This window comes from Narcine bancroftii, chromosome 1 (genome assembly GCF_036971445.1).
Source record: "Narcine bancroftii isolate sNarBan1 chromosome 1, sNarBan1.hap1, whole genome shotgun sequence".
In the NCBI taxonomy this organism is placed as follows: Eukaryota; Metazoa; Chordata; class Chondrichthyes; order Torpediniformes; family Narcinidae; genus Narcine; species Narcine bancroftii.
In genome coordinates, this window is record NC_091469.1 from 24419251 (window position 1) to 24446909 (window position 27659).

A 27659-nucleotide genomic window follows, 5' to 3' on the forward strand; every position below is an offset into this window, starting at 1 on the left:
TGTTCCGTTGTTTAAAAAAGGCTCAAAAAGTAACCCTAGAAATTATACCAGATGTCAGTAGTTGGCAAATTACTGTAAGGTGTTCTAAGAGGTCGGATGTACAATTATTTGGATAGCAAGAAAGTGATTAGGGATAGTTGTAAAGGTTAAAACCTTGTGTTTTTGATTCTTAGTTAATTTTGTGTCTGTCTCTTTAAGATAATTATTGTTTGTAGTGTTACCAGAGTGACAATGATGTAATATGGCAAAATATTTGCCGAGGCTAACCACTTGCTCTTTTTCTACAAGATGTGAAGGAAGTGTGAGCATGAGAAATTTTTCTTTGAATTTTTGTATCTCAAGGTTTTGTTTCTCTATATATTTTTGTATCTTTATACAGTTAATGCTTTGTTATTCGCTGTTATGAAAGTCTTGTTGCAAACCTATCAAAATGTTTTATCTGTTCTATCAACAAATTAAAACTACATAAAGTAACAGCCACAGAGTTTGATTTATTGGATTAAAGAGATCTAAATTTGGGATATCGCAGCTCACGCTTTAGAAGATGGTACACTGAAATTAGGATATATTAGAATAAGGAAGGTGTCGTCTACAATAGTCAAAGTGGCTTTGTGTGTGGTTGGTCGTTTTTCAAGGAATTTACCAGGAGAATTAACAAAGGAAAGGCTGTGGATGTTGTTTACTTAGACTTTAGTAAGGCTTTTGACAAGGTCCCACATGGGAAAATACCTAATGTCTGGAAGGTTCAGACATTAGGTATTCATGGGTTAAGTATTGAACTGGATTTGGCAATGGCTGGGTGGGAGAAGCCTGAGAGTAGTGGTGGATGTTTGCTTCTCAGACTGGAGACCCGTGACTAGTGTTGTGCCTCAGGGATCAGTGCTGGGACCATTATTGTTTGTCATCTATATCAGTAATCTAGATGATAATGTGATAATTAAATCAGCAAGTTTGCCAGATAACACCAAGACTGGAGGTGTTGTGGACTGCGAAGAAGGTTTTTAAAGCTTGCAGAGAGATCTGGACTGGCTGGAAAAATAGGCTGAAAAATGGCAGATGGAATTGAAAGCAGACAAGTGTGAGGTGTTGCATTTTGGAAGGACAAACCAAGAGAAATCGTACATGGTAAATTATATGGCACTGAGGAATGCAGATACATAATTCCCTGAAAGTGGCATCACAGGTGGATAGGGTTGTAGAGAGAGCTTTAGCCACATTGGCCATCATAAATCAAAGTATTGTATAGGAATTGGGATTTTTAAAAATTGTTTCCCTTTTCCTTTCAAAATATTTTTATTGAGTTTAACATAACAATCTACATACAAAATATTAATAAAGAAAGGCAAAATAAGAACGTTTTAGTTAGCTGCTACAAGCTATGGCTCTGCAAAGCCTATAGCACAAGAGAGGTTATAGCAGCATGCAGGTTAGCTCAGAAAGAACAAGCTGTTCCCAGAAAGAATGACACGAACCCCAGTTGGGTGTAGTTAACACACTGGGCTCACAGCCCTGCTTTTATTCTCAAGCAGAGGGGCGTGATCAAAACCCTCTCAGCACTGATGTGTTTTGTGATCCGCTTTCCCTGATAGGCCAGTTAAGCTCTTTTGGTTGTGGCCAATTGGAGGGCAGCGCTACGGGCCTCATGCAGCCTGCTGGATTGTTGCGTTCATCCTTCATTTTGTGAGGCCCAGTGGGGAAGCTGCGAAGGGTTGCCACAATGTATACATAACAAAGTAAAATTACATAGTATGCCATATTTTAAATTCCATCCCTTATTATTAAATGTGATTATCTGTTAAAATGATTATACATACAAATCAATTAAATACTATTATAACAAATCACGTTATATCTTAGATCTAAAAAAATTGATATTGTACAGGATAGTTATAATTTAACCAACAAATCCACTATCTAAAAGAAAAATAACCTAAAACTAATCTAACCCCTCCCTATAATCAAGGTTACAAAAAAAAATACAAAGATGCATCAAGTTGCGACCTCTAGAAGACGGACGAATCAGCCCTAGTGCTCACAAATCCTCTAAAACCAACAATTATGATAATATTCAATAAGTGGGCCCCATACCTTGTCAAACTGAAACTTTTTATCTTTAATACTATATCTAATTTTCTCTAAGCTTAGATATAACATTACATCCCGTAGCCACTGTGCACGAGTAGGTGAGAGTTCATCTCTCCATGTCATTAAAACTGCTCATCTGGCTATCAACGTGCTAAAAGCTAAAACTTTTGTCTTAAGATGGCGATAAAAGTTTATCTGGTTCATGTGAAAAAAACAAACAATGCAGTTAAAGGGCATGGATCTAATTTAAACTTAAAAATCGTTGACAAAGAAATTAAAATATTCTGCCAATATCTTCATAATTTAGGACATCCCCAAAGCATGAATCAGAGAAGCTTCAAAAATTTTACACTTTTCACAAAATGGATCAACATTCGCACAGAAACGGGTTAATTTAAGTGAGTCTACACTTAAATTGTGGGGAAAAAAATGTCTTGCTGTTGTGAGTGAGGAAACAGGTTTGTTTGGTCTCAAAGCCAACGACCCTCAACACAAAGTTTTGGTAGGGAAGGATTTTATGTACAGAAGGCAAGTGTGGGGAGTGGTAACAGATGCAGCACACACATGCACATCGTGGGGAAGTAATAGCGGACAATTAATAACGAACGTGGAGAAAATAGTGTGGGATCAAAATACACACATACAATGAACTGGCACATACAATGATCAGGGGAAAATCACTACAATGCCCCACCACCCCTTGACTCAGTGCAGTCACGGCTCTATGCTACAAGGGGCACTAATTAAATGCTCCCATCTCTTTTAATAGTGCACATCTTACCAAAAGTTTCTAGGCCTGGGGTGAAGCAGGGTGGTCCCAAGCTGGGAGAGGGAGAACAAAGAACATGTCACCTTTATAGTGCTGGAGGGTTCATCCCAGGTCATTAGCATGGAAAATAGCTCAGTGCCAGGAGGGTTAATCCAATTACAAAAGCCCAAGGCCAAGTACAGGCAGGCTGGAGAGTCCAGTCTAGGTCATTTACATCAGTCAAACAACAAGGTATGCACTAATGGGTGGGGTAGAACCAATCCTTGATTGGCAGCTGATGTGTGCTCAATACATTTGCACAAAATGAAGATTCATTGATTAAACTAAGAGTGGACACCAATCCTCATCTGAAAGAGTTATATTAAGATCAAGTTCTCAATCATTTTAAATCTTAACCATTGGAGCTAATATTAAATCCAATAGATCAATATAAATAGTGTACCTGATATCAATCCACTATTAACAAATTGTAAATCAAAAAGTAAATCAAGAACATTTGAATCTGCAATTCGTGGAAAAGTGTTCAATTTAGACTGAACAAAATTCCTAACTTGCAAATATCTAAAAATATGTCTATTAGGAAGCTTGGATTTAACTGACAATTACTCAAAAGAAGCAAAGTTATTTTGAATAAATAAAGCTTTAGAATTTTTAATACCAAATCTGTTCCATTGCTAATAATGAAGGTGGGAAAAAAATGATGATCTATAAAAGAATTAGCCAGAGATAAATTATTATAACCAAAAAAATTCCTAAATTGAACCCATATTCTCAATCTAATTCTCATTATTGGATTATATGTTAATTTATAAAATGAAAAAGGTAAAGGAGAGCCTAAAATTGCCAACATAGATGCGTCAGTTCCATTTCTGCCCAAGAAAGGCGACTTGCTAATTTGTCACATTTTAATAATGAAAGTAAACTATGTATATTAATCACCCAGTAATAAAATCTAAAATTTGGAAGTGACATTCCCTCATTCCTAATATTTTTTTCTGAAGATGTGCTTGTATGTGATTGTTTTCCCTGCCACATATATGAAGAAATATCGAATCTAATGAATTAAAAAAGGATTTAGGAATAAAAATTGTCAAGGCTTGAAAAAGATACAAATATTTAGGTAGAATATTTATTTTAATTGAATTAATACATCCAATCAATGTAATTGGAAGTGGTGACCATCCCGATAATAATATTTTAATATGATTAAGTTATGCTATAAAATTTTCTTTATAAGATTCATATCATTTCGAAATAGTGATTCCTAAATATTGAAACTAATCATGAACTATTTTAAGCGGAAATTTAGAATACATAGAAAGAGATCCTTTTAAATGTAAAAGTTCACTCTTGGATAAATTAATTTTTAATTTAAACATACAGCACTGTAACAGGCCAATTCAGCTGTACGAGTCATTGCCGCCTAATTTACACTCCATTAGTCTACACCCCGGTATGTTTTTCAAGGGTGGGAAGAAATCAGAGCTCCTGGAGAAAACTCAAGCAAACATGGGGAGAATGTGCAAAATCTTTACATACAGCGCAGGATTCAAACCCAGGTCCAGACCCAATCAATGTCGTTTTAAAGGTGTTGCGCTCATGGCTATGCCAACTGTACTGGACAGTGTTATGGTAAAGTTGTATAAGACATTGGTAAGGCCAAATTTGGAGTATTGTGCAGTTTTGACCACCTAACTACAGGAAAGATATCAATAAGATAGAAAGAGTGCAGAGAAAATTTATTAGGATGTTGCACAGACTTCAGGAACCGAGTTATAGGGAAAGGTTGAAAGGATGAAAATGAATTGCAAGTTGCAAGCAGCTAGAAATGTTTTTGAATTCCATGAATATGTCTCCATAGTAACAGTTGTTAAACAAGGTATATTTTTCTGTGTTTAATATAAAAAGTTCGTTTTGAATTTGCCTTTGAACTGGATAAAAAGAGGGGAAAAATTTAGATGGTCCAGATAAATTTTTTTGACTATTATTTTGATCATTCTTTTGAAAGTATTAACGTATTAATATTTATTGTCCATTTTATTAACTGTTTTAAGTATAGTGTGGTGGCTCACCACAAGGCAGTCGAATCGGCCCCTCTTGTAAGCCACACGGCTGGGCAGCCGGCCAAAATGGCACCGACGGGGGTTTCCCTTCCTTCCAGCTCGGGGCTCAGAACCCCATGCTTGGGGACCACGTGACGCCAGGATGACATCAGCGCCCTCCAGCGCAGTTCTTAGCCAGGTCTGGGCTGGGAGTATAAGTGCAGCCCAGCAGCCTGCAATAAACTAGTCTGCTCACTGAGCTCAACCCGTTTGGTTGTGTGTGTTATTGCAGGAATAGTTTAGCCGCCGCTACAATAGTTTAATTGTTTTAATAATTCTAATAAAGTTAAAAACTCACTGGTACTTTAGAATGGACTATTCATTTTAATGAATATATGAATAAATAACCGAATCTAATGAATTAAAAAAGGATTTAGGAATAAAAATTGAAAAAGATACAAATATTTAGGTAGAATATTTATTTTAATTGAATTAATACATCCAATCCATGTAATTGGAAGTGGTGACCATCCCGATAATAATATTTTAAATGATTAAGTTATGCTATCTGCATGCTGCCAAAGTGATTATAAAGGAAAATAGTGGCAATATTTTAGTCAAAGAAATTGGATTATTGACTTGTTAGTCAATAGAAGACGGAATTGCAGATGAGGAAGTTGAAAATTGGATTGTTTGAACTCTGATTAGAGCAGATTGATAAGGAGGCACAGACAACAACAACTAAGACCATTGAAGAAGTGGTGAGCCATTGGAAGTTCCTTCTGTGTGTTTATTACAAATTAGAAAAAAGTTTAGTGCAATTTCCGCTTGTCCAATGAGACCACTTTGGTTTTGAAGAGATTGTTGTCGTTGTTGGATTTCTGAGTGCGATGAATGACACAATGGAGGAAACAGCAGCTGTAGCTGCTAAGGAACTATGTGTCGAAAAGTTGAAGAAAGCAAAACTTAATGATGAATTGCAAAGGTGGCAATTAGATACAAAGCAAAGCCAAGTGACTCTTCAAGCAAAACTAAGAAAAAGATTACATTTGTTAGGGATACACATCCCAGAAAATTACTGCAAAACCATTAATAGAATTTGAGACCGACCTCTCAATAGTGGCTGAAGCTATACCACAAGACGGTGGTTGAACAATCCAAAATGGAGACATGGTTAGAGATTAAAGCAACACATAACGTACAGGATCTAATGATAGTTCGTCATATACTTCCAGCCGGAGAAGCAAGAGGAACTCTGGAGCAGGCTCCAGAGTTTCAAGAACTGAATCCATGTGTTTAAAGATTCAAGCAGACGCAGCAGCTCTTAAAGTGGAAAAATCAATGCTTCAATTTGAATTGGACTTAGAAGATAAAAAGGAACAGCTAAGAATGGAGGAAGTCCAGCTAAAAAAGCAAAAGAAGCAACTGGAACTCGACAGAAAAATTGCTGTTAATGAGGCTAGGTCACAGACACAAGAAGGTTCTGTGGTATTTGGTGCTCAAAGTAAATTATGTTTTGAGGAAGGATTTTTTTTAAAAAGGAACTATTGAATACCAAAGGTGAGCCAGTGATAGAACCATAATGGACTAAGCAGATTAAGACTTGGTGCCAAATGCCATTCCTTAGAGGGTCATACCAGGCACTCCCGGCAAGTATCAGAAATCCAGGTGAACAAAGTAACGTATGCCTAGGTATGTCAAGATGAGATAGCCTCATTAGTGCAGTTGTATGCTCTCTCTTTGCCCAAGAGAGAGATTCCATATATTTATGGTGACACCCTTGAATTCCACTCATTTATGAAAAATTTTGAATGCAGTATTGAAATAGGTGTCAAAGCCAGGAGGGTTGTATATATTTTTTGCAGCAGTTCTCGAGAGGACCACCGCAAGAACTTGTAAAGAGTTGCCAACATATGAATCCTGATGTAGGTTTCAAACAGGATAAGTGGTTACTAGAGAAGCATTTTGGTGACAAGTGTAGAATTTCTAACATTGTGTTTTCAATAGCCAGGGAATGTATAGTGGTAACATGGAAATCCGATTCCCTACTTCACTTTGATTGTTGGAACATGGAAGTGCAAAGTTGAATTCCCCTTGAGAAGATTATTTATAGTCTTAGGAATAAATATAGCATGTTCATTGAAATTGGCAACCTTGTTTAGATTACTTAAATGGCCAGATTGTATAATTTATTTTGATATTTGTCGATTAGTATACTCTTTATTAGAAATTTAATACCTTTAAAATGATGTGACTCTGAGATGTCAAACCTTGTTCCTGTTGCTTTTTCTTTTCTATTTTCTTTCTTTCTTTATCTCCCTCTATCCCCTGCTGTTTGTCCCATTTTCTTTCAAATCTGGGGAGGGGGCGCTGAGAAAAGAGGGACCTTTTGAATGTTTTTCTATGATTTTCTATTCAATGTATTCTTGTTAGATTAATTGAGTCCTATATTCTGTATTTTCTTAAAAATTAAATAAAATATTTAAAAAAAAATAGAATTTCTAGAGGTTATTTATGAAAGGTTCTTTCATGGTTGTTAATAAGACCAGAAATACAAAGGGTTTACAAGCTTATCCCCTCTTTCTTAGAGGATATTGCAAAGTCATTACAGAGAACTTGACATACCTCATAATATGGTAATCATTGTTGACAAATTACGCATCCAAATGAGAGAATTATGGTGAAATCAAGTTGTTGAAAACCAAAAAAGAAACTTTGTGACAACAACTTTTAAGGATTTGGTGGAGCTCATTGAAGGAGAAGTGGATGTTGTCACAGATCCAGTGTATGGAATTAAAGGTACTCAAACAGTGAGTAAAGAAGTTGAAAAGTCCAAATTGTATCCTCAACCAAAATTGAAGAGAAGTACATTTAGCACTTCTCTGACAGTGGCAGATAAAAGAAATTAAGGAAAAGGAAAGTTTGCCTGCTGAGCAAGAAGAAATATTTGTTCTGTCACAATAAACACGATTGAAAAAGTGTGCACAGATGGAAAAGAAGACACATAGTGAGAAAATTACTTTTTAATGAAAGAAAATAGAGTATGCTTTGACTGTCTGTGTAAAGGACACATCAGTAAAAACTGCAAAAAAAAAGACTCAGCTGCGACATATGTAGTCAAACACATGCCAAAATGCTGCATATTTTCAAGGAAAAGAAGAGTTGAAAAAAGCAACAAACGACGAGGAAAGAAGCAGTTGAAAACAGTGGTCTTACTGAGGCCAATGAAAATAACTCCATCCTTTTGATAGTACCTGTGCAGGTGAAGACCAAAAAAGGAAGTGCAATAGTATGGACTTGTGCATTTCTTGCCCCAGGAAGCCCTGCGACATTTTGCGCTGTGGCGCTAATGAGTAGCTCAATCTCCAAGAAAGTGCAAAAATTCTATTGAAAATAATAGGTCAAGTTAAACACATTGAAACCAACACAGCTTATAGCGTAGAGATCACTGGATTGGATAGTAAAGATTTTTGTGAACTTCCAGGTGTATATAACTCAGAGGAGTATGCCTGTGCAAAAATACCCCCACAGCAAAATGACATTGAATCATGGAAGTATTTGAAAAAATATTTGTTTACATGATATTAACTGAGATTGAGTTGATAATTTGTTCAGATGAACCAAAGGCTCTGGAACCACTGGATATGATAAAGAGTTAGGGAGATGGACATTACACTGTCAAAACTATGCTTGGTTGGATGATTAATGGACCATTAGGAGAAAGATTATTTTGCCTGGATCGGGGCCGCCGCCGCCTACCTTCTGCTCGGACTGGGGCCGCTGCCGCCTACCCTCTGCCCGGACCGGGGTCGGGGCTGTCGCTTCCTTCCCTGTGCCCGGACAGGGGCCGCCGCCTCCTTCTTTCTGCCCGGACCGGGGCCACCGCCTCCCCCTCGCTTCTGCCCGGACCGGGGCCTCCTAACATACTCCTAACATATAAATATAGGAAATGGCAGGTGGAGGCCAACAGGTTGGATTGCAACCAGGTATGGTCTGACCTAGGAGGGGAGGCAGGCCCCTCCAGCCTGGGTAAGAAACCTGCATAGGAGAAGGCCACTCCGATATAAAACCTACGACCCAAGGAACTCGCTGCCACGTCCCAGCTTGCTTGGCCACGGCACACGAACCATGGGTATAAAGGGTGGGGCCAGTACTGCGCACACTGCACTCCACCTAAAAGCTCCTTTGCGCAGGCCCGAGGACATGTCCGGTCCTTCCCCTCCACGTTCTCCCCCTCATTGACGTGGACATTACCCCTCCATTAATCTTCGTAAGTGAAGCCAAGCCAAAGAAGAGGTTCAAAATCAATCGGCCGTAAGTGTCAACATGATATCGATTGTGAAGCTTGATAAGCTGTGCCTCAGGGATGAACAAGACCTTCAAAAGAAGACCAGCAGTGTTTGGAATTGGTGACAAAAATCTACCAAGCTGGTTAATGAATTTAACATTTATAAAGTTCACTAGGCTTTGGTGCTTGAAAGGTAAATGGTTACAACTCAGGAAGATTCTTGTCGGTTTTCAGAGAGAGATTTATTGTATGCTAGACACCCACAACTGATTCCCTTTTAATCAGGCACTTCAGTGTCTTGCTGAAGAAACTTGCCCCCTCAAGGTTCTCCAGATGATAACCTCTTTAGGTCACCACAAAGTTCCTTTTTGTTTACCTTATTTCCAGTGAAACATTAGACAGCCAGTCCTCTCCTCTTGCATGAACCACAACGTCTTTGACCAGGCTGAACTAAGCACTCACAACCCATCTTCCAAATGGGGTTTTCCACAAGCTTGCCAGCTTGTCCTGTTACTTGCAAAACTACATGACCCTCTTAGAACAGCAAGTTCCCCTCCAGACAATCTGCGATTCCAAGTTCTTTAATTTGTTGCCTTTTTGTAAACAACAATCCATTAGTGAAGTCTCTTGGGTGCTCTCCAAAGCTTTTGCAAAGGCTGTTGGCCCTGATATGTCTAGCAAGAGCAGAGCTCTAGTATTTTAAATAAGATCTGTTTTAAAATGTTTGTATGTGATCTACACTAGAAAAAACCTACCCCAATTTATCTCCCAAAAACATATCTATACTCTGTCACAAAGGAAAAGAGAATGAAATTCCTGGTTAATGGGGAAGATTGTTGATATCCTCCAGAACAAAAGAGGACTTGTACATCAAGATTGGATTCAGACTAAAACTGGCTCTATGAACAAGCAGATTACCAAAATCTGACTTTTACAAGAAGCAGAAAGCTTTAATGATTGACTTTCACTTTCTTTTGAATGTTTACCCTATGTACTACTATGCTTGATTTATTTCTTTGTAATGGTAATTATTTATATAATAATTAGGGTCCAGTATTGTAAGGGTTAAAATTAATTGTAAGTTACAAGCAGCAAGAAATGTTTTTGAAGTCCATGAGTATATCTCCATAGTAAAAGTTTTTAGCCAAGCTCTTTTATCTGCATGTTTAATATAAACAATTTAGTTTTGAATTTGCCTTTGTACTGGATAGAACCAAGGCAAAAATGTAGATGGTCCAGATATATTCTTTTTACTGTTCTTTTGATCATTCTTTTGAAAGTATTAATTATCAATATTTTATTGTCTGTTTTATTAACTTTTAAGTATAGTTTAATTGTTTTAATAGTTCTAATAAACATTGAAAAACTCAATGCTACTTTAGAAAGGACTCTTCATTTTAACGAATCAAACAACAATGTCTGTATGCTGCCCAAGAGATTATAAAGGGAAATAGTTGCAATACAGGTTAGCACTTTATTCTTTGGAGGACAGAGAATAAGGGGAGATTTAATAGAGGTATTTAAAATTATGAGAGGGATTGACAGAGTAAATGTAGATAGGCTTTTTCCACTGAGGGTAGGTTATATACAAACCAGAGGACATGGGTTAAGATTGAAAGTGGATAAGTTTAGGGAGAACATGAGGGGAACTTCTTCACAGAGAGAGGTGGGAGTGGAACAAGCTGTCAGCTGAGGTGGTGAATGCAGACTCATTTTTAACATTTAAGAAGTATTTGGACAGGTACGTAAATGGGAGAAGTATGGAGGGCTATGGACTGGGTGCAGGTCAGTGGGACAAAAAAATGGATCAGCACAAACTAGAAGGGCCAAATGGGCCTGTTTCTCTGCTGTAATGTTCTATAGATAAATGGACAATTAATGTTTCACAACTGGTCCCTTTGTCAAGATTTTGTGTTTCTCAATGCCCTCTAACTCCCTGTTTTAACCTTGTACCTCCTATTACCACTGTTGTTTGGAAACCTGAGGATGCTCCTATGAATCTTTTTTGCTCTTTGGTATTTCTTTGCTCCACATAGACTGATTCTGCATTTTGGTGTTTCTGATCTAATACCCCTTTTCACTATTAATCTGATTTCAACCTTTCCTAAACCTACCCCTCACTGCATTTTCCTTTTTGTTTTTCCTTCCTAAATTTTAATCCTGTTTTCAATATTTTCATCTTACAGACTCTCATTATGGCAGCTCTATGGTATCTACTGACATCTTTTTGTACTGTTAATTCACATGTTCAGACAAGCACCTTTACATTTTCCTTCTTAATATTTTTAGACCTCTTAGGAAGTTTTATATATCATGGTCCCATTTGTCCAATTATCATGCTTTCTTAACCACTATTTATTAGAGCACATTTATTTGTGAGCTTTACCTCTTCCTGGCATTTTGGCTTTTCCCAATCACTTACCCATATTGTTTGCTTGTCTTTTCATTTTAATGTTCTAGATTTCTTTCTATGCTCTCCCCTCATTTAGTTTAATGACGGAGCAAGGTATTCATTTCACTAGAACACTGGTACTAACATGGCTTGGGTGTAGTCTGACCCAATAAAACAATTCTCTTCCTTCGATACTGATACCAAATCAAAACTTATTTCTTCCACACCAGATTTAACCATGTATACACTTACCTGATCCACTTAATCCTGTGCCAGTTTGCTTGTCGTTTTTCCTTTATGGTTCTGCTTTCTAATTTTGGTTTTTGCTGTTTCTGAGGATCATAAATCAACCCATTGGTGACTACGTAGTAATGTACATGTATGTTTTTTTTTAAAATAGACGTCTTGGCTAATATCAAAAGACTTGAAGACATGATGAACTTTAAAGAGGCAAAACTTCAAGATCGGTTTAGAGATACATACAATGCTGTAGTATGGTTAAGAGAGAACAGGAATAAATTCCATGCACACATCTATGAGCCAATTATGCTTGAGGTAATGTTCCTTTTGCAAGTATCTATTAACATTTTGGTGAAGCTGTTTATAGTCAAGTAAACAGAGGTCTTTCATTTGTGTTTGGATTCCTGTTTTGAATCTTTATAATATTCTTGAAGTCCATTCATTGATACCAATGGCCAAACCATTGATCTGCTTTGTTAACCAGTGAATGGGAAGCAGGTCGTGGACTTGTAGCAGTCTAGTTTGCAAAGAAACAGGAAAGCTGCAGATGAGCTACTGGAGGAGCTCAGTGAGTCAGGCAGCATCTGTGGTCAGTGAATGTTTCGGGTCAGGATTCTTTATGAAGACGAAATTAATTGAGATTTTGTCTCTGAGTCCCAACCCAAAATATGGAATGACTATTTCTACCAAAGAGTGCAACCTGATCAGTTGAGTTTCTGCACCAAACTCACTGTTATTTATTCTGCATTTTGAATAAACATTACACCACTACAGTTGAATGTTCAGTCTTTTTAAGAACGGCATCTGTGAACTCCAGCTATATGATCTGCTATGCTATGCGTCCTGAACAAAGTTACTACTGTTAACAAGGGGTGTATATTTTGTTTATTGTAGAATCTATAAAAACTGACTGTTCCTAATGCTCTTCCTTCAGTATTAAAATGATGTATTGCAGTTTACTAGTATTTCTTATTAATAAAGATCTCTGATACTAATTCAGTCTGTCCTTTACCTTTTACAGCTCAATATGAAAGATTCAAGGAATGCCAAGTATGTTGAAACCCATATTTCACTGAATGATCTGAGGGCCTTTGTTTGTTTGAACATGGAAGATATGGATACATTCCTTCATGAGGTCAATATCTCAAAATTATTCAGTTAAAGTGAGATTAATTTGTTACTTCCAAATCATTCTGTGTTTTATATCCATCCAGTCTATTTATTTATTTGACATCCATTTTTCCAATCCCTCACCTCTCACTTTAACAGTCTTGTAATGCTCCACCAAATCTGTAACCACTGCTCTATTGATTTCCTAACCTAAATGTACAGAAATTAAACATGAAGAGAACGATGCAGCAATCTACCAGCTCCTTATCTACCCCTTTTTGCATGATGTCGCATAAGGTCGGGATTTCTAAATTAGTGGACAAAACACATTCTGTCATCCAAGCAAGAATTAGCACAACTGTTATCTTTATTTCACACTGAACCTATTATGAGGCTGTTCAATCATCTGTTATTTGCTGCTACAGTACAGAACAGATGAAAATTAATACACAGATTGCTGGAGAGAAAGCCTGTTAAAATGGGAGCATGTCTAATTTAGAATTATCAAGAATGTAAACTACAGTGTTACAAAATATAATTAATCTCATCATTGCAATCAGGCTTTAAATAGGTAAAGCAGAAAATAAATGATGAGAACATTTAATAGGAATTTGATTCTGAAGAATATCTTTAGCTGCAAAATGCTAATCTTATAATTTTATTGTAATCAGGAATTGGATCTAAATGAAACATTGGCAACAAAGCATTTTCATTACATTTTAGTGCGTAATATGTATATAAACATTTTTTTCTTTTTATTGTGGCACCAATCATTTTAGTTGACAATTTCATTTGTAATTATAGTTGTATGTTATTGATCTGTTCATTGATCTCCAGTGAAAAAATGGATAGCTGTCTAAATTTAGAGAAGAAAAAGGGACCAAAGCAGAAATCTCAAGTTTTGTGACCCTGGTTGCTGACCTCTTGCCCTACACTTGTAAATATGAGTGTGCTTGCACAGGCTGAAGAGGGGGTTCCCTTGTGTAATTACGCCACAATAGATTATGCGGATGAAGAATTGGCACGTAGCTGAAGACCGTTGATGTCAATTCATTGCACACGCAGCCAATTTAGGAAAGATATTGTGAAAAAAAGTAGGAAGAATGTAAGCCAGAACAATATTCCCAACAAACTTAATTGATTAACACCATTATTACATGATCAGGTTCGAGATAAACAGAGGCTAAAAGTGAATGCGGTGTGTGCACCTACTATTTCAGTGGCAAGGAAGCCACCTACTAGACCCATTCAAGAACTTCAGTAAGTAGTTTACATTTTAAATATTCTGCTTAAATATTTTGAAAGTCCAAAATACTGAATATCTAAAGCATTTGGAGAAGGGTTGGGAGATTTTTCCTCATTCTTTTTATCTTCCACCCTTAATGATTAACTCCTTTTATGAAAATGTATGCAACCCTGTTCTATTTTTCTGCTCAGTTTCGCTTGAACTTTTCCTTAAGTAATGCGGTTCTGTGCATGTTTTTTTTTTACAATGGTAATCAAAAATGAAGAATAAATATTTATATACTTCTATGCATTTTATGTAATGTTTCCACACTTCTAAATTTGATCTCCGTTTTCATGCAAGGAAAACGTGCAATTTTATGGTTCCTTTCATGGACCTTGGAATATTAAATTACTTGACAAACAATTAAGTGCATAGATCCTTACAATGTGCACAAGTTCCTACAAGCACTAATGTGATCACAAGTAGACAATTTGAGTTTCATTACATTGGTCAAAGGTTTTTTTTAAATGGAGGAAAGACTGGACAGATCAATCCACTAATTCCATAAAGTATGTGTGTCACCACTGGGTGATCTTGTCAAAAGTGCACTTACATAGGGAAGGATTGTTATTTTGTTACTCATTAGTTGATCAGTTCACCAGGGATAATGTCCTTACTCTTTTATAAGAATCTCATGGCATCATTTAATTTCACTCTAGAGAGTATAGGGTCCCGGTTTAATGTTACATCCAAAATTGTTATCTCCCATAAAGCTGCACATCTTAATTATTTCCCTGGAGAATTTAATGGGCTATATTTTTGCCTGTTAGGGAGACAGAGTGGGCTTGAGCAATAAAATGCTACCTACTGACCCAAGAATGGCATTTGTAGACAAAAATAAAATGAATTTATTTCTCAGTCACGTTTACACCGATTGTTCAATTTTCTCCAAGGTATCTTTGCAGACATTGCATGATGAGAAAGTTTAAACTAGATCCTTGAATCCTTGCTTCTCTGCTTCATGGTGTTACATTCTAAACCCTACAACAGGGGCAATCCATATTTATCCTGCTCAATATGCACCGGCACCCCCCTCTCCCACGCGTGCGGCGGCTACCACTGCACCACCTACGTGCGCGACTGCCTCCCCCACTTGGTGCGAGGTCCATCTCTGTGCGTGGCTCCCCCACTCTTTATGTTGGAAACCTCTGCCCACCGCCTGCGCAGGACTGTCAATTTTTACTACGAGGAGAGCTTACTTCGTTTTTTTTTAAAACTAAACACCTATTGTGTAATTAGCACATTGCTTTTCGTTGACTATTTCACTTCCTGTTTGGATTTTTTTTCTTTTTAGCAGTTTGCTTTTTTATCTCCAGTTAACAATGGGAACTTGTCTGTCTTTTAATAGAAGATATGGATTTGTATCCTATTTGCGAGAGCTGATTGATGCACCTGAACCTGTAATGAGCTATCTTTGTGACCAGTACAGAATTCATGATGTTCCTATAGGAACTGCAAAGACTAAATTGATGATTGAAAAGGTAGGTACACTAATACTATGTCCTCTCAGAGCTCCCTTCCTCTTCACTGCACAGTCTCATACTTATCACTAATTAATAATATAAATACCTTTTTTCAGATGTGGATCTATTTGCCTTGTCTCATCCAGTCAGATTGTGATTTCTTTTCCCATCGAGGATTCTGGCACCAGCACAAATTTTCGTGCTATCTGCTGATATGCAACTACATTCTATGTGTTCTCTTCCAGATCATTCATAGTGGTCTTTCTGTGAATCATTTTGGGACTCCATTAAGGACACTCCTGTGTTGATAAGAATCTAGCTAATTCCCTGTCTAACTCAATCCATTGGGGCTCTTTTACTCTAACCTATTTTATCAAAAGCTTTCTAAAAACAAGTAATATCTATTCATCAGTCTCAGTGCAGCTTCACAACATTCATCCAGGACTTTTTGTTGCTGTGGATATGTTGCATCTCCCCAAATACCCCTTCTCAGAAAAGGTTGTAAAGTATATGTCATTAGTAACTTTTCAATAACAGAAGCTACTTTGCTATGATTAACATCAACCCTATTGGAACAATGATTTTCCACTGGTGACTTGCTTCACGTAAAATAATCAGTTGCATGTTATCCAGTGCAGCCTCCATTAAGGTTGATGCATTTGTCGTGTCCATTTCTTCAAATAAATATATGAGCACTCCATTTTCCCTCCAAATTAGCTCTAAATTTACTATTCCAGTTGTAATTGCACTGTTTTACTCACTTTCTTTTGAACATGCTAAAGAGTTTTGTCCTTCACTCATTAGAGAAACTGACAGAAATCCATTTTGTGGTGTATGTTTCCATAGATTTTGACAACGTAAGGATTTACAGTGCAATTTCGATTATCCGAAATCTGATTATCCGAAATTTTTTGGACCCAGACATGACATCTTTTTGGCTCCGAAATTTTTTTTGGATAATTGAGGATTTCTGAAAAATCCAAAATCCTCATTTATCCAAAAAATTTCAAAGCCAAAATGACATAATTTCTCCTCCGAAAAATTTTGGATAAATGAGGATATCCGAAACGATCAGAAATCCTTAGTTTTCCGGAAAAAAAATATTCGGAGCTAAACTGACGTCACAGGTTGGAAGAATTTTGGAAAAACCTCTGAGTAGAATTTCAAGTTTTTGGTGTTGGATTTATCTTATTTTGTTCAGGTTATTTTTTGATGAGAATTAAACATTATTCTCACATTTAAAAAAAAAGCCTTCCCTTGTTGTTTGTTGTTGTTTAAACACTGTTACAAGTGATTTTTCTGTTACTACTGGGCTGATTTTTAAACAATGACCAGTTATCTGAAAATATCATTTATACAAAATAGGCCCGGTCTCAACTATTTTGGATAATTGGAGTTGTACTGTATATGTATATGCCAGTTACTTTAATGAGAGTACTTGAACATTAGTCTTTCGAACTAATGTTAAGATTCAGTGGTTGATTTGATTTTAATAATTAATAGAATATGATACTGCATACAATTTACAGCATAGAACAAGATCATTTGACACAACTGTTTGGTGGCCTCTCCCTTTCAGTCTTATCTAATCCTATGCATGTATTTCTATTGCCTTTTGTTTAATGTCTTTTTCTTGCATTCCCTTAAAAATCTGATCCTTAATTTGTAAAGCAACTTCTCTACTATATTTACTTTATTTTGCTAAATTTTTTGGTGATTTAAAATCCACCAATCTTTTTCAGTAATAGAAATATCTTCATTTTCAACATACTCATAATTTGATCTTCTATGATCTAACCATGTGCCAGAGTGATCATAATATGCGAGCAATCAAATTAAGAAAATCAGAGATCAAAAAAGAGGACTTTGTTTTGCCAAATAATTTCTTTTTTTGCACTCACTTTTTGTGGCAATCAGGCTGGATAAAATTGATTGAATTTATTCTCTTAATCTGTACAAATTTGGCTTGTAAACTTTTTTGTTTATATGTTGAGATCATTGGTTAAGAGACGGGGTTTTATTTTTGAGAATTTTTTTGTAGTTGCATACATATCATAATGCAGGTCTATAAAATTCATCATCTGAAGAAGTGGGATAGACTATTAGAATATATTTTCTAACAATATTTAGGACATTATACAATACTCTAACCAACACTGACATTGTACAGGTGATAAAAGAAACCCGGCTCCATCAGATCTATACAGGAGAAGAACGATACATTGTAAAAAAATCCATGTACTCCAATAAGGTCATTTCGAGCAACATGGCATTGAAAACTGCACAGTTCCTCATTGTTCAAGTGGATGTACAACAAAGGAGGCAATTGGATAATCAAGCAAATGTAAGTTTTTAAACATTTATAATAATTTTTTAAATCTTGAAGGTGTAAAAAATCTTGTAATCAGGACTTTGAGGATCCCAGGCAACTAACAATCCAGTTATTTAGTATATGCTATGCTTTTCTTTGTTTCTTTCTTTTCTTTTCTTTGGCTTGGCTTCACAGACAAAGATTTATGGAGGGGTATGTCAACGTCTGCCTCAGGCTCGTTGGTGACTGACAAGTCCGATGTGGGACAGGCAGGCACAGTTGCAAGGGAAAATTGGTGGGTTGGGGTTGGGTGTTGGGTTTTTCCTCCTTTGTCTTTTGTCAGTGAGGTGGGCTCTGCAGTCTTCTTCAAAGGAGGTTGCTGCCCGCCAAACTGTGAGGCGCCAAGATGCACGGTTGGAGGCGATATCAGCGGTGGTCAATGTGGCAGGCACCAAGAGCTTTCTTTAAACAGTCCTTGTACCTCTTCTTTGGTGCACCTCTGTCTTGGTGGCCAGTGGAGAGCTCGCCATATAACACGATCTTGGGAAGGCGATGGTCCTCCATTCTGGAGACGTGACCCACCCAGCGCTTCCTGAAATACTGATTTTACTGAAGATGTGCCACTGCGTTTTGCCTGTCTTGTCTAAACTGGGCATTTAGTTAATAATATATTTTCTTGTAATTGATGCAGCAAGACTCTTCATAGTGGGGTTAAGGCAGAGAACTAGTAGGCTAGTTCAAGCAGTTGAACTGAATCACTTAGACTTACAATTTGGTTACCTGTCTTTTCCTTTAAATGTAAAGGTTGAACACCACTGAGAGAATAAGCAATAAAAGGTAAATTAGTTGCATAATGTCATACCTTATTTGCATTCTTTTTTCACAGGAAATAACTGCAAAGCTAAATGCAGTGGAATCACGCATTGCTGAAATTTCTGAGATGAACAGACAGCTTGAGCGGAAAGATAACGAACTGAGAACTAAAAAGAAAGAACTTTTGGAGATGAAGAGTAAGAGAAGACAATTGGAACAAAAAATCAGCACAAAGTATGACAGGTATGGACTCTATCTTATTGCACATCCAGGTTGTTTTCTGTACTCTTTACAACCTTGAAAATCCTGAGTGCCTGTCAATTTGATTGACATTGTTTAAAGTTCTGCACTTTTAACATGATACTTACTCCAGTCTAATATGAAATTGGATTTTGTGGTCTTTCCAAATGTACATTTATGAACAAACGATTTATGTAATAATGAATAAAAGAATAACAGATAAAATATGAGATGTATTTTCAGTGTGCAACTTTTTAAAGAAAAAACTTTGCACTTATCAGTTTAGTGAAAAGAATAATTTTTCATGTGGAAAAATCATTACATTTTCCATGAAAAAAATTAGTACTTGGGAGCAATGAAAATTGTTTTTTACATTTGAATACCAAAAAAGGATTGCTGGAGGAACTCAGTGGTGCAAGCAGCATCTGAGGCGAGTAAGGAATTGTTAATGCTTTGGGATCATGATTCTGCATCAGATATTGCCAATTCCTTTCTCTCACTGGTGCTGCTTGACCTCTTGATCTCCTGCAACAGTCTATTCATGCTCCAGATTCCAGTATCTGACCTCTCTTGTGTTTCCATCTTGTAATTTGAATTGTGTTTTGACATTCTAATTTTGCACTGAAAACATTTTATTATTGCCTTATTAATGTCTATGTTTGATGTTCCTATTGTTTGGAAGGATTATGTGCACATCTTGAAGTAGCAACATAAAACTAGAACATAAAACTGCAAAGTATTGATAGAATTTACAGTGTTAATTTTGTAATTCAGTGGCCTGTTACTTTGAACAATTCCACTAGATTGTTGCACTACATCGGTTATTTCTTTGTATCATTTTAATGTAAAACAATAAAATTAGCATTTGAGGAAGAAGATACAATTTCACACAATGGGTGCTGCAAAGACATTTGTAGCATTTCCAAAATATTTTTGTGACCATTAGCCTGGACAGCTTTTTCTTCAGAAATTTAATTCAGTTAGGGAAAAAAAGGTTAATCATGGGAGTTAATGTTACACGTAATTTTGGTTTATGAACAGTTCAGCCAGATTAATTATATTTGAATGTTCTGTTAATGCAAAGTAACAGTGGAAGCAAGCTCTGAAGTGGTAGGTAACAATCTTGGCACAAAATATTTTTGTTATCTGATAAGTATGGGATCAGCCCTAATTTCTGACACTTTGTTCTCAGTCTCATGCATATGGAGATGGATTCCATCAATCTTCAAGAGGAAGAACAAAAAGCAAATGCGAAGATGAAGGCAATCTATACCCAGAAAGCCAAACTAGTTTCTGAAGTAACCCAGATTATTAGGGTAAGACTCAAAGGTAGTAATGGAACAATATTTTTTCATAATAATAGAATTTTTCCCTAATTGAAATTCTCTGGGGAAAATTGCTTAAAAGTATATGAACAAAAATGTTTGTCCAACACAGTCTCAGTTTGGCCCAACTCACCCATGCCAAGCAAGATGCCCGCGTCTGCCTGCATTTGGCTCATATCCCTCAAAACTATATCTGTCTGTTTGTGTTTAAAACATTGCAATTGTGCAAGCGTCAATACTTACTCTGACAGCTTGTTCCACCTCAGCTCTGTCTGTCGCAATTCCAGGGACCTCCCAGTGACTACCCTGCCCTATTCCCTTGCTGACATGCCTGCCATCATCTCGCATACTTCCAGTCCAAGACCACCCATAAATTGTAGGAACAACCCCTCATATTCAGCTGGGCATTCCCCAGTTGGATGGTATTAACATTGACCTCCAGTTTCCATTATTTCCTCACTCTCTTCATCCCTCAAAACTATTTCTGTCTATTTGTGTTTAAAACATCGCAATTGTGCAAGCTTCAATACTTACTCTGGCAGCTTGTTCCACCTCAGCTCTGTCTGTCACAATACCAGGACCTCCCAGTGGCTACCCTGCCCTATTTCCTTGCCGACGTGCCTGCCATCATCTCGCATACTGCTAGTCTGAGACCACCCGCAAATTGTGGGAACCACCCCTCGTATTCAGCTGGTCATTCTCCAATTGGATGGCAATAACATTGACTTCTCCGGTTTCCGTTATCCCCCACTCTCTCCACCCCACTGATCTTTCCCTATGCCTCTTTTCCTGTAATAAGCAATCTCTCTCACTTTTTTGCCTTTTCCCTCTGTCTCCTCTGCATTCACCAAAGCAAAACACTTCTTTCTCCAACCCCTAACCCCCCCCCCGCCCATCAATTCTCACCTTTCCTTTCTCCTGGTCTCTTCTCCATATCCAATGTCTGTTGGTCTGTATTCCTCCCCCTGCCATTACTTTTATTCAGGCACCTGATTGATTTATCTTGTACCTTGAAGAAGGGCTCCAGCCCAAAATATCAGTAATCTATGGATGCTGCAAGACCTGCTGAGTTCCTCTAGCATTTTTTGTGTTTTGGCTTGTTCCACATACCCACCACTTTTTTTTTGGAAAAAGTTGCCCCTCAGGTCTCCTTTAAATCTTTGCTCTCTCATTTTAAATCTATTGCCTCTAGCTGCAGACTTCCCAATCCTTGGATGAAGACTATTACTATATCTACACCCCACATGATTTTATATAACTTGTGAAGTTCACCTCTCAGCATTCTATACTAGGGAGAAAAATGCCAGCCTATCCGCCCTCTCTTTGTAATGCAAGTCCTATTTTATTGGTAGCATCCTCATGAATCTTTTCTATATCCTTTCTAGCTGACATTCTTCCTATAGCTGGGTAACCAGAAATGTGCACAGTCTTCCATATATGGTCTCACCAAAGTCTTGTGATATGACATTTCAGCTCATGTACTCAATGTCCTAACTGATGTAGGAAATGATGCTAAACGTCTTCTTCATCACCATCTTTAATTGAGGAAAATTAACATGCCAAAAATCGATACTTTTTTAGGAAAGAATAATAAATGAAGATGCTGAAGAACTTTAGCTATACAGGTACATGATCCTTTATCCACACACCTAAATTCCGGAAAGCTCCAAAATCCGGCAAGTGGGGACTGACGGTTGGGGTAGGCGGCCGAGTGACCGGCGGCTAGGGAAGGAGGCTGAGGGATAGGCGGCCAGGGGACTGGCAGTCGGGGGAGACATCCGGCGACTGAGGGACAGGCAGTCGGGGGAGACAGCTGAGGGGACCAGTGGTCGGGAAAGACGTCCAAGGGACCGGCGGTCGGGGGAGACGGCCGGGGGACCGGCGGTCGGGGGAGACGGCCGGGGGAGACGGCCGGGGGACCGGCGGTCGGGGGAGACGGCCGGGGGACCGGCGGTCGGGGGAGACGGCCGGGGGACCGGCGGTCGGGGGAGACGGCCGGGGGAGACGGCCGGGGGACCGGCGGTCGGGGGAGACGGCCGGGGGTCGGGAGAGACGGCTGGGGGTCGGGGGAGACGGCCGGGGGACCGGCGGTCGGGGGAGACGGCCGGGGGACCGGCGGTCGGGGGAGACTGCTGGGCAACTGGAAGGGGGTGGGGGTGGATAGGCAGCATAATTCAGGTGGGCTTTCAGAAATTCAGAACACACTGTCCCCCAAGGGTTCTAGATAAAGGATCGTGTACCTGTACATAGAAATATGATTTTGTTCTCTACCTCTTTTAAATAAAACACAAGGACTTGAAAATACCCCTGAAGTATTTCTGTTTGAATGATATAATTCTTTTAAAATTTCCAGCTTTATTTTGAAGTCTTTCCATGGTTTTGCGTTTCCCAATCTCTGTTACTACCCACATCATAACTATTAATTTCAAATTCTGCCTCTTAGAAATTAGTTTTGTTTTTATCCACCACATTTTTGCTATCTAAAGCCATCCTCTCCCTTAAATATTTTCTCCCTCTAGGATGCTTTTTGATTTCCCTGCTTAATTTCTCTTTTGGTGATTAGGTGACAAATTTGGTTTAGTAGCACTCCTTTGAGTGCTTTAATTGTTAAAGGTGCTATATAAGAGCTCTCCAACCCTCCTCCTTCCCATCCCCCAACACCCTCTACAACACCGATCCCCACTCTGACCCTCTGCTTGGTTTTTACTATCCCCCTGACCTTCCCCTCTCTGAGAAGGATTGCTCGGTGCTCAATAGAAGCCTCACCTTTGTCCCCCTCCACCCACACCTCTGAGTTCCCTGCACATTGCGATGCTGAACTCTTCTTCTGTTGCGGGCCCACTTCCATGACCGTGACTCTCCACCCCGCCACCCAAGACCCTTTCTCCGGCTTCAAGCCGCCTGTTTCCTGGACACCTTGTCCTGACCAGCTGCCTGCTCTGGACCATTTTATTTCCAACTGCTGCCGAGACATCAACTGTCTCAACTTTACCACCCACCTCTTGTTTTCCAACCTCACCTCCTCAGAACGCTCTGCTCTCCAATCTCTCCGCAACAATCCCAACCTCACCATCAAACCTGCATACAAGGTTCGTGCTATTGTGGTCTGGCACACTGACCTCTACCTTGCTGAGGCCAGTCGACAGCTCTCAGACACCTCCTTCTATCGACCCCTCCCACGGGACCCCACCGCTACACATCAAGCCACTGTCTCTAACACCACCTCATCACCTCTGGTCACCTCCCCTCCATGGCCACCATTCTCTCCCACTCCCGCACTGCCTGTTTCTACCTTCTACCCAAGATGCACAGACCCAACCATCCAGGCAGACCCATTGTTTCTGTCTGCTCTTGCCCCTCAGAACTAGTTTCATCTTACTGTGACTCTATCTTTTCTCACCTGGTCCAATCCCTCCTCACCTATATCCGCGACACCTCATGTGCCCTCCATTGACTTAAGATTCCCGAACCGGACCGCCTCATCTTCACGATGGATGTCCAATCCCTTTATACCTCCATCCCTCACATAGAAAATCTGAAAGTACTTCTCTTCTTCCTGAACCAAAGACCAGACCAGGCACCCTCTACCACCACCCTCCTCCACCTGACTCAACTTGTCCTCACTCTAAATAACTTTCCTTTAACTCATCTCACTTACTCCAAAGCAAAGGAGTAGCCATGGGTACCCACATAGATCCCAGCTATACCTGTCTGTTTGTGGGCTTTGTGGAGCAATCCATGCTATAAGCCGACACAAGCAAGATCCCACATCTCTTCCTCCGGTATATTGACGATTATATCGGGGCTGCCTCATGCACGCATGATGAGCTTGTCAACTTCATCTACTTAGCAGCCAATTTCCCCCCTGATCTCAAACTCACCTGGTCCATCTCCAATAATGTTTTCCCCTTCCTCGATCTCTGTCTACATCTTGGGAGACAAGCTTTCCACCGACATATACTAAAATCCCTCTAACTCCCACAAGTACCTTGTCTACGCTTCCTCACACCCTGTCTCCTTCTCAATTTCTTTGTCTCTGCTACATCTATTCTCAAGGTCTTCCAGTTCGGATCTTCCGAAATGTCTGCCTTCTTCCACAAATGTGGCTTCCTCTCCACTACTATCAACTTGTCCCTCACCCACATCTCCTCCATTTCCCGCTCACCTGCCCTGGCCCCCTCTGAACCAAGACACAACAAACATAGAATCCCTCTCATCCTCACCTATCACCCCACCAACCTCCGCATCCAACAAATTATCCAGTGGAATTTCTGGCACTTGCAACAGGATCCCACAACCGGACACATTTTTCATTCCCCTCCCCTCCTGGCGCAGGGACCACTCCCTCCGTGATTCCCTCATGCACTCATCCCTCCCCACCCCTCACCAGCTCCTTCCCCTGTGCCTGCAAGAGGTCCTCACCCACCATAGTCTGGGGTCCCAAACTTTCAAGTGAAGTAATGCTCCCAGTAGCCAACTATTTCAATTCTGAGTCACATTCCCAGACCCAATGTCTGTCCATGGCCTTGTGTTCTATCCCACTCAGACTACTCGCAGATTGGAGGAACAACGCCTTATTTTCTGTCTGGCCACTCTCCAGCCAGATGCATTAACATTGACTTTACTGCTTTCTGCTAAACCTGCTTGCTGTTTATTTTCTCTCCCCCTTCCTGTCTTTCCAGTTCTGCCCTCCTTTCCCCCTTACCCATCCAGCCATTCCTCCTCCCCTCATTGCTGCTGTCCCTTCCCTCCTTTCTCCACCTATCATCTCCTGCCTTTGCCACCCCTCCTGCCCCCCCCCCCCACTTATTTGCTCGACATTTTCTCATACTTTGATGAAGGATTCAAGCCCGAAACGCCAGTTATGTATTTTTACCTTGCTACTTAAAGGACACTGTTTGACCTAAGCTTCTCCAGCATTTTGTGCTTTTACTATGTAAGTGCAAGTAGTTTAAATATAGTGATACATGCACCGTAACAGGTCCTTCTGGCTTATGAGCCTGAGCTGCCCAAATATGCCCATGTGACCAATTAACCTACTCGTTGCATATGTGAGATATCGGGGAAACCCATGCAGTCACGGTGAGAAAGGACAAAATCCTAAAGACAGTGCTAGATTCCAACTCAGGTTTCTGGTGCTATAATAATGTAGTGCTAATCATGCTCCTGTTTTCTAGATCTCTGGATAAAGCTCACGCTGCTGCTTTTATTTGCTTTAACTCATTTCAGTAATACATATTAACTCCAGAGGATGTGAAGTGCAAAAGAATGTGATCTTCCTTCATAAAATGTCTTCTGTACTTCTGAGAGGTGGGGCTTGCAATACTGCAATGAAATCTGTAAATTACAGACATCTTGGAGATTGCCAACTTGCCAAGATTTAATTTTTGCAGGAGTTCTTTTCAAATTTGTTATTGTTTTTTGTTTAAGGAAATCATAAGTCAGCAGAATGGTGAGTTCTTTACCCAGCATCTAAAGTGGCAGAAAATGCATTGTAGGGCTCAAATGACTACATTTGATGGCATATAGGACCCTCTGGCATATAGGACAACCTCCCCACTCTCCCCCCCCCCCCCCCCCCCCCCATTTTTCGTGTGAGATTTTGTTTTAGTGTATTTGCCTTCACTCCCCTCGATGGAAACCCATCAACCTGGCATGGCTGAGAGGCTGAAGCTTCCTCCCACACGAGCAACAGCAGCAACGCATCCTCCTGTCCGCCGAGGCTCGAGCTGCTTCCTCCCCCACTGTACAAACGCCGATTGATTGATAGGTATTCCGGGGCCTGCGAGGACAGGAAGGAGAGAAGCCAGGGTAATGGGCAGGGCCCAGGCCTACCGTCGCGGGGAGCAAATGATCAATCGCTTGCTTTGAAGACAGCACTGGGCCTTGGCGATCAGGCTCTAAGCTGAGCCTCTGTTTGATGAACACGACCCCCTGAACAGATCGAATGAGGTGCGGGGGCAGGTAGCAGTGAGTGAGCAGCCTGTTGACCTGTGCCGCCTTCAATTTGCTCAGGGATCCATGCTTATTGAACAAACCCTGATCATCGAGGCCCAGCGCTCCCCTCAAAGCCATATGGGAATGCGTGGGCAGGTGCGAGCAAGGGTGAGTGAGCAGTGACAATGACTCTGGAAAGCATGGCCACCCGAAGGAACGTGGTCCACAAAGCTGCGGGCCCACTTCCTGGAGAGCTGCAGCACCTCCGCGGGCTTCTTGAAGCTAGGTAAGTAGTCCAAAATGGCAGCTTCAAAATGTCACCTTCACATATAGGACCCAGAGTGGTTTTTGGGTGATTATTTTTTTGGGTAAAAAGTGGGGGCGGTCCTATATGCCATCAAATATGGTAAGCCCTCAGTCAGATTTTCACATGGAAGTTTAGCACAAGTCCCCGCCTCTTGGACTCAAATGTTGACTATCTAATATACTTCATTAATATTTAGAATTATTTTATGCTTTATTTCAATGTTTCCACTTGTTCTGAGCATCTCTTTTCCAAATGGCAAGAAAACATTGAACAATTTATTAAGAGTCTCCTTCCTATACTTCCAACTTGGAATGCTATGAATAATGTTCAGCTTACTGCCAATCTGAATATGCATTTTGTCAGGTTATAGCTATTTACAGGTGCAATGGGTGATGAAAAATTTGGGATTGGGATGTGAAGTAGTGAACACTGTCATACCTGCAGCCTTTTGTTTCTAGACCTGCATGAGGCTGAGTATGGAGAAAGTTGTCTTTGTTCTTGAAAACACAATGCTAACTTATCAGAAGAATCAGCTGGAATCAGAATTTAAAGAATCTACTGCAGAGCAAAAACTTAAAGAGGTATAGTTACGCTGACTACTACGATGTATACTAAGGAGCAAAATTCTTTTTACAGCACGGTGTTTCCACCAATTTCAGATGGGTACTATAACCACAATGCTTGGTGTACTATCGTCATTTCATATGCCAGTTTATTTTAGTAGCCTCCATATTTTTATCCAAATATATTTTGTGAAATTAATACAAAGTGGCATTAATTTTGGATACTAGGTCATGAAGGTTCTGTGCGAATATCATTGAATGAAGGCAGCGAACCCTAATGTCAAGCTGAAGCTTTCTGCTGAAACTCAGGGTAGAGGTTCGCAGAAACGGTATGCAAGGAAGCACAGTAAGCATGTTGAGATTGGTGTAAGTCTCATAACAACTCTGTTTAGGCCTGCGCTCCTGAAGATATTCTGCATCCTCTCGGAGACATCCTGGACCCAAGTACCCAGGAGGCAACCCACTATCCTGGAGTCTCTTGCAGCC

General features: G+C 39.5%; 2 protein-coding genes across 9 annotated transcripts in view; one reads left to right on the top strand and one right to left on the bottom strand.

Annotated features, from left to right (window-relative positions):
• The window catches only part of smc5 (structural maintenance of chromosomes 5), a 121857-nt gene that overhangs the window by 79055 nt on the left and 15143 nt on the right, over nt 1-27659 (top strand). For all 3 annotated transcript variants that reach the window (XM_069922513.1, XM_069922522.1, XM_069922503.1), the window contains exons 10-17: nt 11977-12131; nt 12838-12951; nt 14092-14186; nt 15563-15695; nt 17848-18021; nt 18875-19044; nt 20234-20357; nt 27069-27191. In XM_069922513.1, the coding sequence (XP_069778614.1) occupies nt 11977-12131; nt 12838-12951; nt 14092-14186; nt 15563-15695; nt 17848-18021; nt 18875-19044; nt 20234-20357; nt 27069-27191 (1088 nt within the window). The remainder of the gene's footprint in view (nt 1-11976; nt 12132-12837; nt 12952-14091; nt 14187-15562; nt 15696-17847; nt 18022-18874; nt 19045-20233; nt 20358-27068; nt 27192-27659) is intronic.
• klf9 (Kruppel like factor 9) overlaps nt 1-27659 on the bottom strand; it is an 86574-nt gene that overhangs the window by 27994 nt on the left and 30921 nt on the right. For 3 of the 6 annotated variants that reach the window (XR_011352593.1, XR_011352598.1, XR_011352591.1), the window contains exon 3: nt 11829-11908. The exons of 1 other annotated variant lie outside the window; for it this stretch is intronic. The gene's annotated coding sequence lies outside the window, so the exon portion shown is untranslated. Of the gene's footprint in view, nt 1-1482; nt 1700-2866; nt 2908-11828; nt 11909-27659 lie in introns of those variants that run through there. 2 more of the 6 variants (XR_011352594.1, XR_011352592.1) reach the window with 2 other exon arrangements.